Source organism: Schistocerca americana, chromosome 7 (assembly GCF_021461395.2).
Source record: "Schistocerca americana isolate TAMUIC-IGC-003095 chromosome 7, iqSchAmer2.1, whole genome shotgun sequence".
Lineage (NCBI taxonomy): Eukaryota > Metazoa > Arthropoda > Insecta > Orthoptera > Acrididae > Schistocerca > Schistocerca americana.
The window spans coordinates 239,303,916-239,321,531 of record NC_060125.1 but is presented as its reverse complement, the minus strand read 5'-3'; the positions used below and the strand labels follow the sequence as shown (position 1 = coordinate 239,321,531).

Genomic DNA, 17,616 nt, shown 5'->3' with positions numbered 1-17,616 from the left:
CATGACAACCAACAAGCTGTCTGTCTGCATGAATGGCCACCAACAAACTGTGGCCAAGAAACAAGTGGACCACCCTGTTGCTGAACACACTGCCAAACATGACATCCTTCATTTCAATGATTTCTTCACAGCCTGTGCCATATGGATCCTTCCCACCAACACCACCTTTCCTGCATTGTGGAGGTGGGAACTTTCCCTGTAATACCTCCTATGTTCCCGTAACCCTCCTGGCCTCAGTCTTTGTTAATCAGTTTTCTTACCCATCCAGTCCCTTCTCTGTTCCCAGTCCAGCACTACACAGCTGTCATTCCACCATCACACTCAGTCTTTGTACTCCTCTCCCTTTCCGCTGCTTTAAATCATTACAGGAATGAGGAAAATGACAGTTATTGAAATAAATGTCCATGGAAAAGAAAAGCAGCTGAAATCACTCAATAGAGGAAAGGCCACGGACATGATGGGACATCAGTGTGATTCAACATAGAGTATGCAAAGGAACTTGCCCCCCTTCTTGTAGCAGTTTACCGTATGTCTGTGGAGGAGCGAGATGTGCCAAATAATTGGATAAAAAGCACAGATCATTCCCTTTTTCAAAAAGGGTCATGGAACACACCTACATCTACATCTACATAGATGCTCCACAAGCCACCATATGGCGCACGGTGTAGGGTACCCTGTACCACTGCTAGTCATTTCCTTTCCCATTCCACTTGCAAGTAGAATGAGGGACAAACGATTGTTTGTATGCCTTCGTATGAGCTCTAATTTCTCGTATCTTAACTTCATGGTCCTTACTCACAATATATGTTGTCGGCAATAGAATTGTTCAGCAGTCAACTTTATATCTAGCAGCCCACCTCTGAATTGCTTTGATGTCTTCCTTTAATTTGACCTGGCACAGATCTCAAACACTCAAGCGGTATCCAAAAATAGGTCGCACCACCGTCCTATATGCGATCTCCTCTACAGATGAACTACACTTTTCTAGAATTCTCCCAATAAATTGAAGTGGCCATTCGCCTTCCCTACCACACTCCTCACATGCTCGTTCCATTTCTTATCGCTTTGCAACATTACGCCTAGATACTTAGATGATGTGATTGTGTCAAGCAGGACACTACTAATGTTGGATGAGAGATTTGTGAGAAATGCAAGCTAAGTAAGAGACCAGTGCTGTAGGGTACTCTTTGTAAAACCAAACTGGGGTTTCATCCAGACCTGGTGACTTACTTACTTACAAATCTTTCAGCTGTTTCTCTACACCAGGGTGCTTCTTACCATGTCATCCATGGGGGAGTCTGTCCTGTGTTCAAATGCTGGTATGTTACTACAACTCTTCTGTGTGAATGATTTCTTGAACATTAAATTTGAAACTTCATCTTTCATTTTGCTATCTTCAGCTGCCACACCAGATTGATCAAACGTAGACTGCATGGAAGCCTTAGACCCTCTTAGTGATTTTACATAGGACCAGAATTTTCTCTGGTTCTCTGCCAGATCTATTGGTAAGGTATGATGGTGATGGTTGTATGCTTCACGCATAGATCTTTTCACAGACGCACAAATCTCTACAAACCTTTGCTTGTCATCATTTGAGCATTCTCTTTTGAACTGAGAATGTAACGGGCTCTGCTTCCTCAGAGTTTTCCGGATTTTGTTATTGTATCATGGTGCTTCTATTCTGTCCTTAATCTACTTGCTAGGCACATAACTCACCAGGCCACGATTTAAAATCTGCTTAAACTTTGCTCGTAATTTCTCTATGTCCATCTTACTCGAACTAAGTGATTTCAGTTCACAAAACTATAGGCCTATTTCTGACATCGACCTGTTTTGGAATGAGTTTTAGGCTTCCTTATTATGATATTTCTGGAGACTGAAAAATCTTCTCTGTAGGAATCAACACATGTTCCAAAAACAATGATTATGTGGAACTCAAGCTCACTCTGTTCACCCAAGAGACCCAGAAAGCAGTAAATACAAGCACCCATTGGGTACTATGTTCATTGACTTCTTGAAGGCATTTGATACAGTTCCGCATTGTTGCCTAATGTACAAAATACAAGTGTACAGAACATCATACACAACTGTACGACTGGATTTTGTGTTGTGCTGTTGCGTGACCATAAAAAGCAGTAGTGAAATGCAGTAAGACCTGCAGAGGTGTGACACTTAGTGCAGGCTCTCGCAATTGACACTAAACATAAATAAATGTCAAGTATTGCCTATACAAAGACTGAAAGACCCATTATTGTGTGATTACATGATAACAGAACAATCATTGGAAGTAGCTACTTCCATAAATATCTAGGAATAAGCTTACAGAGTGATCTGAAGTGAAACAACCACATAAAAGTAATTGTGATTAAGACAGATGCCATACTGAGATTCATCAGAAGAATTCCCAGGAAATGTAGTCCATCAACAAAGGAGGTAGCTCATACAACCCTCATTCGACCAATACTTGATTATTGCTCCTCAGTCTAGGATCCATACTAGATAGAACTGATAGAGGAAGTAGGAAGGTCCAAATAATTGCAGCACATTATGCCACAGAATCAGTCAGTAAATGTAAAAGTGTTTTGGAGATTCTCAGGCAACTCCAGTGGCAGACGCTGCAGGAGAGGTGTTCTGCATCACAGTGTGGTTTACTGTTATGAAGACGTGCATTCCTAGTGGAATTGATATTGCTTCATCCTGTGTATACCATGAAGATTAAAATTTGAGAGAATCAAGCCCACATAGAGATGTACCAGCAATTGTTCTTCCCGTAAATCATTCGCAACCAAAATATGGAAAGGGGTAAGTGACATTTTACAAACTACCCTCCACCACACCCTGTAAAGTGGCTTTTGGAGTATAAATATATATGAAGAAACAAAATTGTACACGGATAGATTCCTTTAAATGTTTGTATAGTTCAAGAGATTAATCATAAATGCAAATAGTTAATATTGAAAGTAAGGACATTCTCTTAGTATGTCAGATCACATCTGTAAATTGACTATTACTTAGGTGGGCACCACAGGCTTGATAAATCTGAAGAATGACATTTCCATCTGGCTGTTGTTTTAAAATAGTAGTTTATTAAGAACTACTAGCTTGTTTCATGTTTTGCGCATTCTCAAGTGCTTCTACTAACATAACAGTACACTGGATTTAAGTGGAAGTCAAAATATAAAAGGCTCTAAAACTTAAGTGGATGCAATGTTTCTCTCACTGTGCACTTTTGTTTAATACAACTTAGGAGCATGATGTGTCCACATATTTTGTCAGTAATATACTGTTTCTTAGAAAACACTACATCCATTACACTTTTAGGTCCTTTTATATATTAACTTCTATGTAGTTCCATATGTTATTATGTTTGTAGACAAATTTTGAGAATGAGCAAAGCTCAGAATTAACTAGTAGTATTTAATAAAATAAGATTATTATTTTAAAGTGCAAATGAGTAGAAACAGTGTCAGTCTTCAGAAATGTGTACAGCTATTTGGCTTATGAAGGAAGGAAAGGCATCAGAAGACAACAGTGTTTCAATAGAAATGGTTAAAGCTGAAGAAAAAATAAAACAAAAGAACTCGCAAAAATTACTTTACAGAAGCTTGCACTCGTGAATTTGGTTTCAAGATGTACTATTACTTAGTGACCCAAAAAACTGGAAAATACGAATTTAAAAGCTTCTGTGGCAGGCAATTTGTTCTCAGAAAATTATACATTATCTGTTGTGGTGTGACAGTTATTTTCCCTTTTTTTAAATGAAGTATGTTCCAGTCAGATACAAATCTTCACACACATTCATACAGAGAGAGAGAGAGAGAGAGAGAGAGAGAGAGAGAGAGAGAGAGAGAGAGAGAGAGAGAGAGAGAATTACGTGAATGGCCATCTCAGTTTCACTGGGTTTTTGTGGAATTGTCACTGAAAGATGAATTGAAGAAGCTCATTCACTGTCTTATGCATACTTACTTAGTTTCGTTACTTAGTGAACAAATGTTGACATAAAGTCTTGATACACCTACACATCTGTTTACGTGGACTTTGTTAAAGCTGTTTCTGTTTCATATAATTTTTTATTGGTTCATTACATGGTGTGGTGTCAGCAAGTAAGTGCATTGTGATAAGGCTGTGTGCATTTTTCCACCTTTTTAACTGGTACTGTTTGCAGCATGTAACCATAACCACTTGTTTTCTTTCTTAACAGACTGATAGTCTGCATGTTAAGCACTGGCCTTTACTAAAATGAAAATAATTTAATTATTATTATGTTAGGAAAGCTCCTTTGTGTATACTTTGATGTGCTATTGTTTGCAGTTTGAAAGAACGTCCTGTTAGCCCGACTGTGGCAGCAGGTGTGAGCTTGCTGCCGGGACACCCTGCACAGTGCCCCATGCCTGCAGGAGCCCTCGGCCCTGTGCCATCTTTGTCGAGCCCGCTGCCCAGCATTGGCAGCCCCATCGGGGTGGCCACTGCTGGGTCTGCACCACAGGCTGCAGCAGCTGCTGTTGCTGCTGCGGCAGCTGCTGCCGCCAGCAGCGCAGTGTTCAGGGGTGGAACCCAGGCCCCCACGTCTCAGGTTGGTACTGGTTCTCTGCTTAAGTATTGAGCTGAACCATTGTATGATCACTGCTCAAATAAAATGACAACAGATTTAAATAATGTCTGAAAAATTCATCTGTTCTCCACTTACTTGTATGATGTGATTTGGTGCACTGGTAATACATTGGACTGGATGGTGCAAAATTCCTGTTCAGCCATTTGTGATTGCTCCTATGATAAGGCCTCAGCTGATTTCCTTTCCCAACCTTAGCTTGTGTTCCATGTATAAATACTTAATCTCCATCAGGTTGCCCTCCATGGGGTGGGTGCACGCAACGACTGTGGTTATATTGGGTTAGATAGAGCAGCAATCAGTCATGGAATTAAGTTGCTTTAATATGACATTTATAGTCACAACACAGCTCAGATTTCGACCTGTGTCAGGTCATTATCAATCCAGTGCAGAATTGTAGCAGTTGTTCGTGCTCAAGTGAATGCTTACACAGTTCAACCATTAATGGTAATGAATGTCACATAAAACACTGTGGACATGAAGTGAGTTGCCGTGGGGTTTGCTGCAGTTTCTTAGAGGTTTGTTTACGGTTAGGCCGAGGCTGCACTTGGGAGTGTACTGCGGCCACGTCAGCCGCACGCCACACGCTTCGTCAACAGCACACAGAGGTTGTACGTCCCTGACGTCACCCCCTGCCTCTATTTGCGCCCCAGCGGAGCGATGGATAGGACGTCATCTAGTGTCGGATTTGCTAACTGAAGGGCACGTTGCCTAACTTCTTTGTCGGGCTCCGACCGGATAATAGCATCCAGTACCATGGAATCAGCGTAGGATTCTTTGTGAACGTCAGTAACAAATTGACACTTTCGAATGAGGCCGTGAAGTTCAGCAGCCCAAGCGCGATAGGATTGATTTGGTTGTTTTTGACAATGATAAAAGGCAACACGAGAGGCTACCACAAGCATATGCTTTCGAAAATATACGGACAGAAGTGAGCACATTTCAGCAAAGGACAAAGTTGCAGGATGTTTCAGAGGAGTCAATTTCGACAACAACCGATACATCTGGGGTGAAATCCATGAAAGGAACAGAGACTTACATGTTTGGTCATCCGCGACATGAAATGCCAAGAAGTGCTGTTGAAGACGTTTTTCGTAATCAGACCAGTCTTCCACCGTCTCATCGTAAGGAGGAAAAGGAGGGAGAGACAATGATGAGAGACGCCCCGCATTTGATGCTGCGACAAAATCACGAATTGCATTTGTGAGAAGCATTTGCTGTTCAATGAGATCTTGCAGTAGTTGCTCTAAAGTAGCCATGGAAACCTGTGGGTCAACGATGAAAAAGTAAAATTCCCTACCTCATCGCCAATTGTTATAACATCAAGTTGAACAAATTTATTTCAAGGATGACACAATACATGTAAGTCACAGATCAAGTAAACAAAGTAAGATGTGTGTACACTTTAACAATCAAATCAGAACTGCGTCTGAGTCTAGCGGCCGCTGGCTGGCTGGCCGCTTAGGTGGCGCTGCTGCTGCATGGCTGGCAGACAGTGCCGCATGTAGAAGATGCGCGTAACTGCGCGGCGGCAGTTTGGAAGATCGATGAGTCACAACAAAGAAGAAGTGCATTTTTCTTTTCTTAAGTCTTATAGTGGTTTCGTCCAGGTGACTCTTCCATTGCGATGGAATCTAAGATTCAGTAGCAATCCTCATTTCTGTTGCAGTCACTGTATTAAGTATTGGTCTTTTGATTTCAGTTTGTATCTTGCAAAGACAACACTCTGACTGTTTATGCCAGAATGGTTGTCTTTTTACCTCATGCTGTAGATGACTGATCCCTTTGACTGATAGGGATGGCTTTGTCTCTGAGTGAATATTATCCAGTTGGTTGTAGATGTCTGTCATTGAAGCTGTCACAGAGAGTAAGCTTTTGAACTCCAAACTTTCAGCTTTTCAGATAGCAATTTTGAACTGCTATGTAATGGCATTTGTGAATTGCTCATTCACTTCTGGAATACAGTTTATAGCAGTGAATCACCACCAAATGAAATGGCAGATTGTTTCCTGCTTTCCTTCTTACAACTGTGTCTTCTTGTGACAAGACACTTTGTGAATTAATAGCGCATGTTAATACATCATAATTATATCACTTTCTTTGGATCCACCAATGGTAAATTTTGCTTAACTGAACTCGTGAACAGTTGTTTACCATTACAGATGACAACAAATTATTTAGTATAAGCAGATAGATTTTAAGAAATTTTACAGTGGCTTTATGTAGAATCATTTTGAGGTTTACATTATGTTTCAGGCAATGCTTGCTACCCAACAACAGCAACAGCAGCAGCAGCTCCAGCAGCAACAGCAGCAATTACAACAACAGCAGCAGCAACTGCAACAGCAGCAGCATCAGCAACAACAGCAGCAACAGCAACAACAACAGCAACAGCAGCAACAACAACAACAGCCACAAATGGTACCTGGAGGACGAGGCTTTCCACAGCAAAATCCTCCAGGTTACCACGGACCTGTTATCGGCGGTACTCGACCTCCTCCACCCTCCCGCTGGCCCCCTACTAGTGCTGGTCCGGTACCCGGCACAATGATGCCCCCACAGCAGCGTCCCACATTCCTGCAGCAAGGTCCTGGTGCGACAGGAGTGACAGGAGCAGGACCAAACCCTGTGGCCTCAGCTGCAGGGCCTACTGCAGCCACTGCAGGCAGTGCTTTGCTTGCACAGCTGTCAACACCACCCTCTGCTATGACGCAAGCACCATTTGGAGCCACAAGGATGGACGGTTAGTTACTGCAGTTATTCTTACTGTGTGCAATGTACATGTGTAAGTAAAAATAGTGAATGAGGCTGATGCTTTGAATCGTGAAGGTAAGACTGTTATGTGCCAGCTTTGGGAGAGGAGAAAATATGGTTTTTAAAGGAAATTCATCTGATTTTGGAAGACTACACCTTTTACATGAATGAAGTTACGCATGAAGGTAGGAACTTGGGATGACTTTTAGGTTATGTATTGAAACTAAAAGTTAGCTGGCCATAGTGGTCTCCCTAGTGCTGCCAGCCCACTCACTTATTCATTTAATACCCATCCTTGTCAAGTTAAGACTACAATAACACAACAACAAAAATGTGTTTTGTGTTCTTTGCTTCACCAGGGGCAAGTCAGTTATAACTGTGCAGTGTGATTTTCTTTGAGAGCTTGACAGTTCACCTCTTACAGCTCAAAGCATTTGACAGTGACACCAGGAGTTTCAAAATATTGGCTGTTTGTGTAAGGAGAAATCTACTGTTTGCTTTTGGTGTTCTTTTAAAATAGAGAGTGCATTAAACAGAGTTTTAAACATAATCTACAGAAGAAACTTCCTGGCAGATTAAAACTGTGTGCCGGACCGAGACTCGAACTGAACTCGGAACCTTTGCCTTTCACGGGCAAGTGCTGCTCTACCAACTGAGCTACCCAAGCACGACTCACGCCCCGTCCTCGCAGCTTTAATTCCGTACCTCATCTCATACCTCGTTTCATTCTAGTCTACAGAAGTCTGCTCATCATGCCAGCAGAGAGTTAGCTGTTCCTCATGCGCCTGTGTGGCATGTTCTGAGATGAGATTTGTGTTTCAAACCAGGGTGGATGTTTGCCATGCATCAAACGGAACACACAATGAACATTTGCGAAAGGTAAATGAAAACTTTGATCCTAAATATAACAGTAAAAAGTTCCCCAAAGTGCGTGCAAAGTGAAGGTAAACTCTTGTAAAATTGGATGGTGCTTTTGAAAATAAAAACTTTGTGGTCCTCCGTGTAAATTAAAATTTATCCCAAGTTCCTATTTCCATTCATGTAGAATATATATAAGGGGTACCCAGAAAGTAACAGATGTTTCGAAACAAAAAAATTAACAATATGGAAAAATCAGATTTTATTATATACATTTTGAAGTCATACTTGTGAGCTATTTTTCTATATAATCACCATTCAAACTGAGGCACTTATCATACTGTGGCACAAATTTTTCAATGCTGTCTCTCTAGAAATCTGCTGCCTGCAATTGCAACCACCGGTTTATATTGGCATGCAGTTCAGCATCAGTATCAAAGAGTTTTGTAGCTAGTCATGCCTTTATTACTAGGAAGAGGTGGTAGTCACTCGGTATCAAATCCAGGCTGTATGGTGGATGTTCAAACACCTCGCATCCAAAATCCCGTAGGAGCTCTTAGGTATGATTGGCCATGTGTGAACATGCATTTTCATGAAAAACAAAAGTTTTGCACTAAGTTTTCCCTGACGCTTGTTTTATATTGCCTACCTTAATTTTGTCAATGTTTGACAATACTTCTCTGAGTTAATTGCTGTGCCACATTCAAAGAAATCAACGAGAACCACTCCCTTTGAATCCCAAAACACAACAGCCATGATCATTCTAGCTGAAATTGTTTGGAACACTTCTGTGATTTATTGGTAGAATTTGCGTGTCCTCATTCCAACGATCGCCTTTTTGTTTCACAATTGACATGCTTCACCCAAGACTCGACCCAGATTATGATACAACTGATAACTTTGCTACCATTTTTCTTGTAACCTGCAAGGAAGGTCAGTGCTGCAGCCAGTCTCTGTTTTTTGTGGTCTTCCATTAGGATTTTGGGAATCCATCTAGCACAAAATTTGTGGTAACCAAGCTTGTGGACCACACCACCATGCACCAAACTCTGTGAAATTTGGGGAAAACATTGTCAAAGTTCCATAATTGTGAAACATCAATTTTCACAATTTTTTTCATTGATTTTCATCACCAGTTCACCAGCCCAAGGCTATGCCAACCACTGTGGTTCTCATCATGAACATTGGTACGGCCGGTCGCAGGTTCGAATACTGCCTCAGGCATGGATGTGTGTGATGTCCTTAGGTTAGTTACGTTTAAGTAGTTCTAAGTTCTAGGGGACTGATGACCTCAGATGTTAAGTCCCATAGTGCTCAGAGCCATTTGAACTGTTGGTACGGCCATTTTCAAAATCAATGCACCATTGCCTCACTTGACTTTCACTAATTATTCCTTTTTCATACACATCACAAAGGTTGTGATAAGTTTCAATTGGTTTGTAGTTTTTTGGGAATAAAAACCTAATCACGGAACACACCTCATAAGTGATGGGATTTTCTATCGGAAAGTACATTTTAGCACATCAAAGAAAGCAAAGTAGCAGAGAACACAGACCACACGCAACCATCGCTGGATGCATCATGAGTGTAGGAATGTTAGGGCACCAAGGTGGCGGGTGTAGCCCCGCCCACCACCTGAGACGTAGCGCTTTACATCACCCATATTGATATCACAACAGCAGTGAACTGATGTGCAGTATGAGTTATGTGCAGGACAGGTGGCTTCAGATGACAGTGTGTGTAGTTTCTATGCGATCTGGTAGAGGTCACTAGCTGGTGGACATTATGTGAGCTGCAGTCAAAATACTGTCATTTTTATTTACAGTTCTGTTTGTTTCATTTTCTAATTGTTTATTAATTACTACTGTACTTGTACTTAGTTATGAGAGGGAATGAAAGTGTGAATGTGAAATAATGTTTTATGTAAAGTTTTCATACTGTTCATTGAAATAACTGGCCTCTTGAGGGATTTTCGAGAATGGCGTGCTTGTTAGTCTTTCGTACCAGGGAATTTATTATAAACTATTTCATCAGTTTATGGTATTGGGGAAATGAGATTATGATTTCAGCAAAGTTGTTTTATTAAGAGGGAGTTAATTTTATATTTGTGGTTTTCAAAATTTATTTATGTTAATTTACTGTTTTGATTCAGTGGCAAATTTTGATTGGTTCTGTTTATATATGCAGGATTGAGTGGGTTTGATATTGCTTTCTGATTGGCAGAACTTAGCATATTCATGCATATTTTGGGAACTAGAAACTTATTTTGTGTAGAGAGATGAGTGGAGTTGTGGCTTGGATTTCATAGTGATCAAACCTATTGATAGATGCCCCACTACAAATTACGAGGATCACTCCAAAAGAAATGCACACTATTTTTTTTTTAAATCCATCTTTTATTCTACATGTTTGAAAGTTTTACAGTGTGTAGATACATCCTTTAGGAACAATATTTTCATTTCTCCACATAATTTCCATCCCTCTCAACTGCCTTACGCGATCTTGGAACCAGCACCTGTATACCCGTGTGGTAAAATTCTGGACCAACCTGTTGGACCCACTGTTTGGCAGTATGCACAAGTGAGTCATCATCTTCAAATCTTGTTCCACGAAGAGAGTCTTTCAGTTTCCCAAAGAGATCATCGTTACATGGAGCCAGGTCAGGACTCTAAGGCGGGTGTTTCAGTGTTGTCCATCCGAGTTCTGTGATCGCTTCCATGGCTTTTTGACTGACATGTGGCCGTGCATTGTTGTGCAACAGCAAACCATCCTGCTTTCACAGATGTGGTCGAACATGACTTAGTCGAGCTTGAAGTTTCTTCAGTGTCATCACATATGCATCAGAATTTATGGTGGCTCCACTTGCATGATATCCACAAGCACGAGTCATTCGGGATCGAAAAACACCGTAGACATAACTTTTCCAGTAGAAGATATGGTTTTGAATTTTTTTCTTGGGTGAATTTACATGATGCCACTCCATTGATTGCCTCTTCGTCTCTGGTGAAAAATGATGGAGCCGTGTTTCATCACCTGTCACAATTCTTCCCAGAAATTTATTTCCACCATTCTCGTACTGTTCCAAAAGTTCGACGCATACCGTTTTTCTTGTTTCTTTGTGAGCCACTGTTAACATCCTGGGAACCCACCTGGCACAAATCTTTGTAACGCCAACAGTTTCAGTATTCTGCAAACACTTCCTTCCCCTATCCCAATGTAGTGTGACAATTTGTTCACTATGATGCATCTGTCAGCAGTCACCAATTCGTTAACTCTCTGCACATTGTCTGGAGTGTATGCAGTATGAGGCCTGCCGCTGCGAGGACAGTCCTCAATATTTGCTGTGCCCGCTTTCATCACTTAACCTGCTTGCCCACCAAGTAACTGTACTGCGATCGACAGCAGCATCTTCATACACCTTTTTCAACCTCTTGTGGATTTTTCCCACTGTCTCGTTTTCACAGCACAGGAATTCTATGACGACACGTTGCTTCTGACAGACGTCAAGTGTAGCAGCCATCTTGAAGACATGCTGTGACAGTGCCACTGATGGGAACAGGTTGAACTAACAAGGAGAGGCCGCCAATTGTGAAATTCAGATTCGATTCATACTGCGCATAATAAAAGTTCATGGCCCGAGGTGTAATGTGGCAAAGCACCAAGATGCACTTCTCAGCCTTTGTCGAGAAAGTCGATACTTAAAAGAAACCATTGCGGTGAAATACTGTCTGCGATTAATAATTGTCGACAGTGTCGTGGCGCAGCGGTAAGCGCTCGGGTTCGTAATCCGAAGGTGGTCGTATCGAATCTCGTGCCATGCAACCTTTTTTTTTAGTATTTGTTTGTTGTAATTCAAATGTACACACACACACACACACACACACACAGTCATTCCTCCAAAGTGCACTCCTCCCGTCCAACCGTATATATATGTGTGTGTGTGTGTGTGTGTGTGTGTGTGTGTGTGTGTGTGTGTGTGTGTGTACGTTTTATTTCAAGTATTATTTTTCCACGACAAACGACTTTCAACAACTTATTATATACATAATTGTTGCAACTGATTGCCGGAAATTATATATATAAACAAAGATGATGTGACTTACCATACGAAAGCGCTGGCAGGTCGATAGAAACACAAACAGACGCATACATACATACAAAATTCAAGCTTTCGCAACAAACTGTTGCCTCATCAGGAAAGAGGGAAGGAGAGGGAAAGACGAAAGGAAGTGGGTTTTAAGGGAGAGGGTAAGGAGTCATTCCAATCCCCAGAGCGGAAAGACTTACCTTAGGGGGAAAAAAGGACGGGTATACACTCACACACACACACATATCCATCCACACACATATACCGACACAAGCAGACATATTTAAAGACAAAGAGTTTGGGCAGAGATGTCAGTCGAGGCGGAAGAGCAGAGGCAAAGATGATGTTGAATGACAGGTGAGGTATGAGTGGCGGCAACTTGAAATTAGCGGAGATTGAGGCCTGGTGGGTAACGGGAAGAGACGATATATTGAAGAGCTAGTTCCCATCTCCGGAGTTAGGATAGGTTGGTGTTGGTGGGAAGTATCCAGATAACCCGGACGGTGTAACACTGTGCCAAGATGTGCTGGCCGTGCACCAAGGCATGTTTAGCCACAGGTAGATCCTCATTACCAACAAACACTGTCTGCCTGTGTCCATTCATGCAAATGGACAGTTTGTTGCTGGTCATTCCCACATAGAATGCATCACAGTGTAGGCAGGTCAGTTGGTGAATCACGTGGGTGCTTTCACAGGTGGCTCTGCCTTTGATCGTGTACACCTTCCGGGTTACGGGACTGGAGTAGGTGGTGGTGGGAGGATGCATGGGACAGGTTTTACACCGGGGGCGGTTACAAGGATAGGAGCCAGAGGGTAGGGAAGGTGCTTTGGGGATTTCATAGGAATGAAATAACAGGTTACGAAGGTTAGGTGGACGGCGGAAAGACACTTTTGGTGGAGTGGGGAGGATTTCATGAAGGATGGATCTCATTTCAGGGCAGGATTTGAGGAAGTCGTATCCCTGCTGGAGAGCCACATTCAGAGTCTGTTCCAGTCCCGGAAAGTATCCTGTCACAAGTGGGGCACTTTTGTGGTTCTTCTGTGGGGGATTCTGGGTTTGAGGGGATGAGGAAGTGGCTCTGGTTATTTGCTTCTGTACCAGGTCGGGAGGGTAGTTGCGTGATGCGAAAGCTGTTGTCAGGTTGTTGGTGTAATGGTTCAGGGATTCCGGACTGGAGCAGATTTGTTTGCCACGAAGACCTAGGCTGTAGGGAAGGGACCGTTTGATGTGGAATGGGTGGCAGCTGTCATAATGGAGGCACTGTTGCTTGTTGGTGGGTTTGATGTGGACGGACGTGTGAAGCTGGCCATTGGACAGGTGGAGGTCAACGTCAAGGAAAGTGGGATGGGATTTGAAGTAGGACCAGGTGAATCTGATGGAACCAAAGGAGTTGAGGTTGGAGAGGAAATTCTGAAGTTCTTCTTCACTGTGAGTCCAGATCATGAAGATGTCATCTATAAAGTCCAGATCATGAAGATGTCATCAATAAATCTGTACCAATCTGGGTAACCAAGAAGGCTTCCTCTAAGCGACCCATGAATAGGTTGGCGTACGAGGGGGCCATCCTGGTACCCATGGCTGTTCCCTTTAATTGTTGGTATGTCTGGCCTTCAAAAGTGAAGAAGTTGCGGGTCAGGATGAAGCTGGCTGGCTAGGGTGATGAGGAAAGAGGTTTTAGGTAGGGTGGCAGGTGATCGGCGTGAAAGGAAATGCTCCATCGCAGCGAGGCCCTGGATGTGCGGAATATTTGTGTATAAGGAAGTGGCATCAATGGTTACAAGGATGGTTTCCGGGGGTAACACATTGGGTAAGGATTCCAGGCGTTCGAGAAAGTGGTTGGTGTCTTTGATGAAGGATGGGAGACTGCATGTAATGGGTTGAAGGTGTTGATCTACGTAGGCAGAGATACGTTCTGTGGGGGCTTGGTAACCAGCTACAATGGGGCGGCCGGGATGATTGGGTTTGTGGATTTTAGGAAGAAGGTAGAAGGTAGAGGTGCGGGGTGTCGGTGGGGTCAGGAGGTTGATGGAGTCAGGTGAAAGGTTTTGCAGGGGGCCTAAGGTTCTGAGGATTCCTTGAAGCTCCGCCTGGACATCGGGAATAGGGTTACCTTGGCAAACTTTGTATGTGGTGTTGTCTGAAAGCTGACGCAGTCCCTCAGCCACATACTCCCGACGATCAAGTACCACGGTCGTGGAACCCTTGTCCGCCGGAAGAATGACGATGGATCGGTCAGCCTTCAGATCACGGATAGCCTGGGCTTCAGCAGTGGTGATGTAGGGAGTAGGATTAAGGTTTTTTAAGAAGGATTGAGATGCAACACTGGAAGTCAGAAATTCCTGGAAGGTTTGGAGAGGGTGATTTTGAGGAAGAGGAGGTGGGTCCCGCTGCGACGGAGGACGGAACTGTTCCAGGCAGGGTTCAATTTGGATGGTGTCTTGGGGAGTTGGATCATTAGGAGTAGGATTAGGATCATTTTTCTTCGTGGCAAAGTGATATTTCCAGCAGAGAGTACGAGTGTAGGACAGTAAATCTTTGACGAGGGCTGTTTGGTTGAATCTGGGAGTGGGGCTGAAGGTGAGGCCTTTGGATAGGACAGAGATTTCGGATTGGGAGAGAGGTTTGGAGGAAAGGTTAACTACTGAATTAGGGTGTTGTGGTTCCAGATTGTGTTGATTGGAATTTTGCGGTTTTGGAGGGAGTGGAGCTGGAAGTGGGAGATTGAGTAGATGGGAGAGACTGGGTCTGTGTGCAATGAGAGGAGGTTGAGGATTGCTGGAAAGGTTGTGAAGGGTGAGTGAGTTGCCTTTCCGGAGGTGGGAAACCAGGAGATTGGATAGTTTTTTGAGGTGGAGGGTGGCATGCTGTTCTAATTTACGGTTGGCCTGTAGGAGAATGCTCTGAACAGCCGGTGTGGATGTGGGAGAGGAAAGATTAAGGACTTTTATTAAGGATAGGAGTTGACGGGTGTTTTCATTGGTTGAGTTGAGGTGTAGGTGAAGGATTAGGTGGGTGAGGGCAATGGATTGTTCAGTTTGGAACTGGTATAGGGACTGATGGAAAGAAGGGTTGCAGCCAGAGATGGGAACTTTAAGTGTGAGGCCTTTGGGGGTAATGCCAAATGTCAGAAAAGCCTGAGAAAATAGAATATGGGAGCGTAATCTGGCTAGGGCGAAGGCATGTTTGCGGAGGGAATGTAAATAAAACTTAATGGGGTCGTTGTGGGGGTGTTGTGAGGGTGACATGGTATTAGAAGGTGGAAAGTGTAACATGAGGAAATGAAAATGAAAATAAAAATAAAAATAAAAATAAAAATATATGGGGAGGGATAAAGGTGGACTGGAAAGTAACTGGAGATCTGGTGTGAAAAAAGGCGAAAAGGTGTTGGTTACAGCTGGGCTATGTTGGACTTGGGTTGGTAGACAACGATGTGCACAAAGGTTAGGTGGTTGTGTTGCCGCCAGAACACGTTAGAGGACGGAGAAATTCGTGAAAATTTCGAAAAAACTGCGTGTAATATATTAAAAGGAGTGGTTTTGTGGTGGCAGATTATGAAAATGGGGCTAACAATTGTCTGACGAAGAAATAATGACGTTAAAACCTGTGGGAAGTGGCTAAAAATTATCAGTGATGTGGGAAAAATGGAAATGGAAATAAAGCGAAAGTTATTAGAACTAGCCGACATATATGTCTGCTTGTGTCTGTATATGTATGGATGGATATGTGTGTGTGAGTGTATACCCATCCTTTTTTCCCCCTAAGGTAAGTCTTTCCGCTCCCGGGATTGGAATGACTCCTTACCCTCTCCCTTAAAACCCACTTCCTTTCGCCTTTCCCTCTCCTTCTCTCTTTCCTAATGAGGCAACAGTTTGTTGCGAAAGCTTGAATTTTGTGTGTATGTTTGTGTTTGTGTGTCTGTCGACCTGCCAGCACTTTCATTTGGTAAGTCACATCATCTTTGTTTTTATATATATATATATATATATATATATACACACACAGTCATTCCTCCAAAGTGCACACCTCTCGTCCAACCGAATATATATATTTCTAGGTATATATATGTGTGTGTGTGTGTGTGTGTGTGTGTGTGTGTGCGTGTGTAGATACATATATATAATTCCGGCAATCAGCTGCAACAATTATGTATATAATAAGTTGTTGAAAGTCGTTTGTCGTGGAAAAATAATATTTGAAATAAAACACAATATCACAAATAATATTCAAGTGGATACAATTTATTGAAAAGTTCGGTATACACTTGCACATAATCAACAATTAGTGATCAGAAGTAGCTGGAGTATCGCACGAATCAGAGTGATAGTTATCATAGAAACATGGAAAGCAGAAAACAGCACGACTTCGAGCACATCTGATAAACGATGCGTTTTTACAAGAACAATTATTTTTTAAATTATCTGTTGGGAAACACACCTGAATGACATTCTGAAAAATTGTTCTATCGTTCGTCTGATTTGATAAGTACCACGCGTATCGTATCATATTGGCAAAAATCGGAGAAGACAATTGGTGGTGGACGATGGATTGGATTTTTATACAATCGTCTCTGGAGTTGATGTCACGGTTTCGCTCGATTAAAAAAGCACAATTTTGAAGGCGCTTGATCAAATTTATTACTTGCCGGTAAAAATACACGTCACACGGTTGGACGAGAGGAGTGCACTTTGGAGGAATGACTGTGTGTGTGTGTGTGTGTGTGTGTGTGTGTGTGTGTATACATTTGAATTACAAAAAACAAATAATAAAAAAAAAAGTTGCGTGGCGCGAGATTCGATCCGGCGACCTTAGGATTACGAACCCGAGCGCTTACCGCTGCGCCACGACGCTGTAGAAAATTATTAACCATAGAGAGCATTTCACCGCAACGGTTTCTTTTAACTCGATTTTCTCGACAACGGCTGAGAAGTGCATCTTGGTGCTTTGCCACATTACACCTCGGGCCATGAACTTTTATTATGCGCAGTATGAATCGAATCTGGATTTCACTATTGGCTGCCTCCCCTTGTAAGTTTGAAAACAAGCGTGAAGGATGTATCTGCACACTGTAAAACTTTCACACAAGCAGAATGAAAACTGTATTTTTACAAAAATAGTGTGCATTTCTTTTGAAGTGACCCTGGTATTAATATTGTGATATTTCAGTACAAAAATGTTTGAGTAGTGCCATAAAGTGTGGAAGAGTGTTCAATTTTTTGCACAGTTTGAAATTCAGAACTTTTGGTGACATTTTAAATAACTAAATTCTGCATGGTGTTTTACTTACTCATGAACATGAACATGGACATG

The 17,616-nt window shown here is 42.4% G+C and overlaps 1 protein-coding gene across 6 annotated transcripts in view; it reads left to right on the top strand.

The window, feature by feature from the left end:
* The window catches only part of LOC124622253 (mediator of RNA polymerase II transcription subunit 25), a 156,257-nt gene that overhangs the window by 47,688 nt on the left and 90,953 nt on the right, over positions 1 to 17,616 (top strand). For all 6 annotated transcript variants that reach the window (XM_047147912.1, XM_047147913.1, XM_047147916.1 and 3 more), the window contains 2 exons: positions 4,312 to 4,573; positions 6,866 to 7,352. In XM_047147912.1, coding sequence (XP_047003868.1) covers positions 4,312 to 4,573; positions 6,866 to 7,352 — 749 coding nt within the window. The remainder of the gene's footprint in view (positions 1 to 4,311; positions 4,574 to 6,865; positions 7,353 to 17,616) is intronic.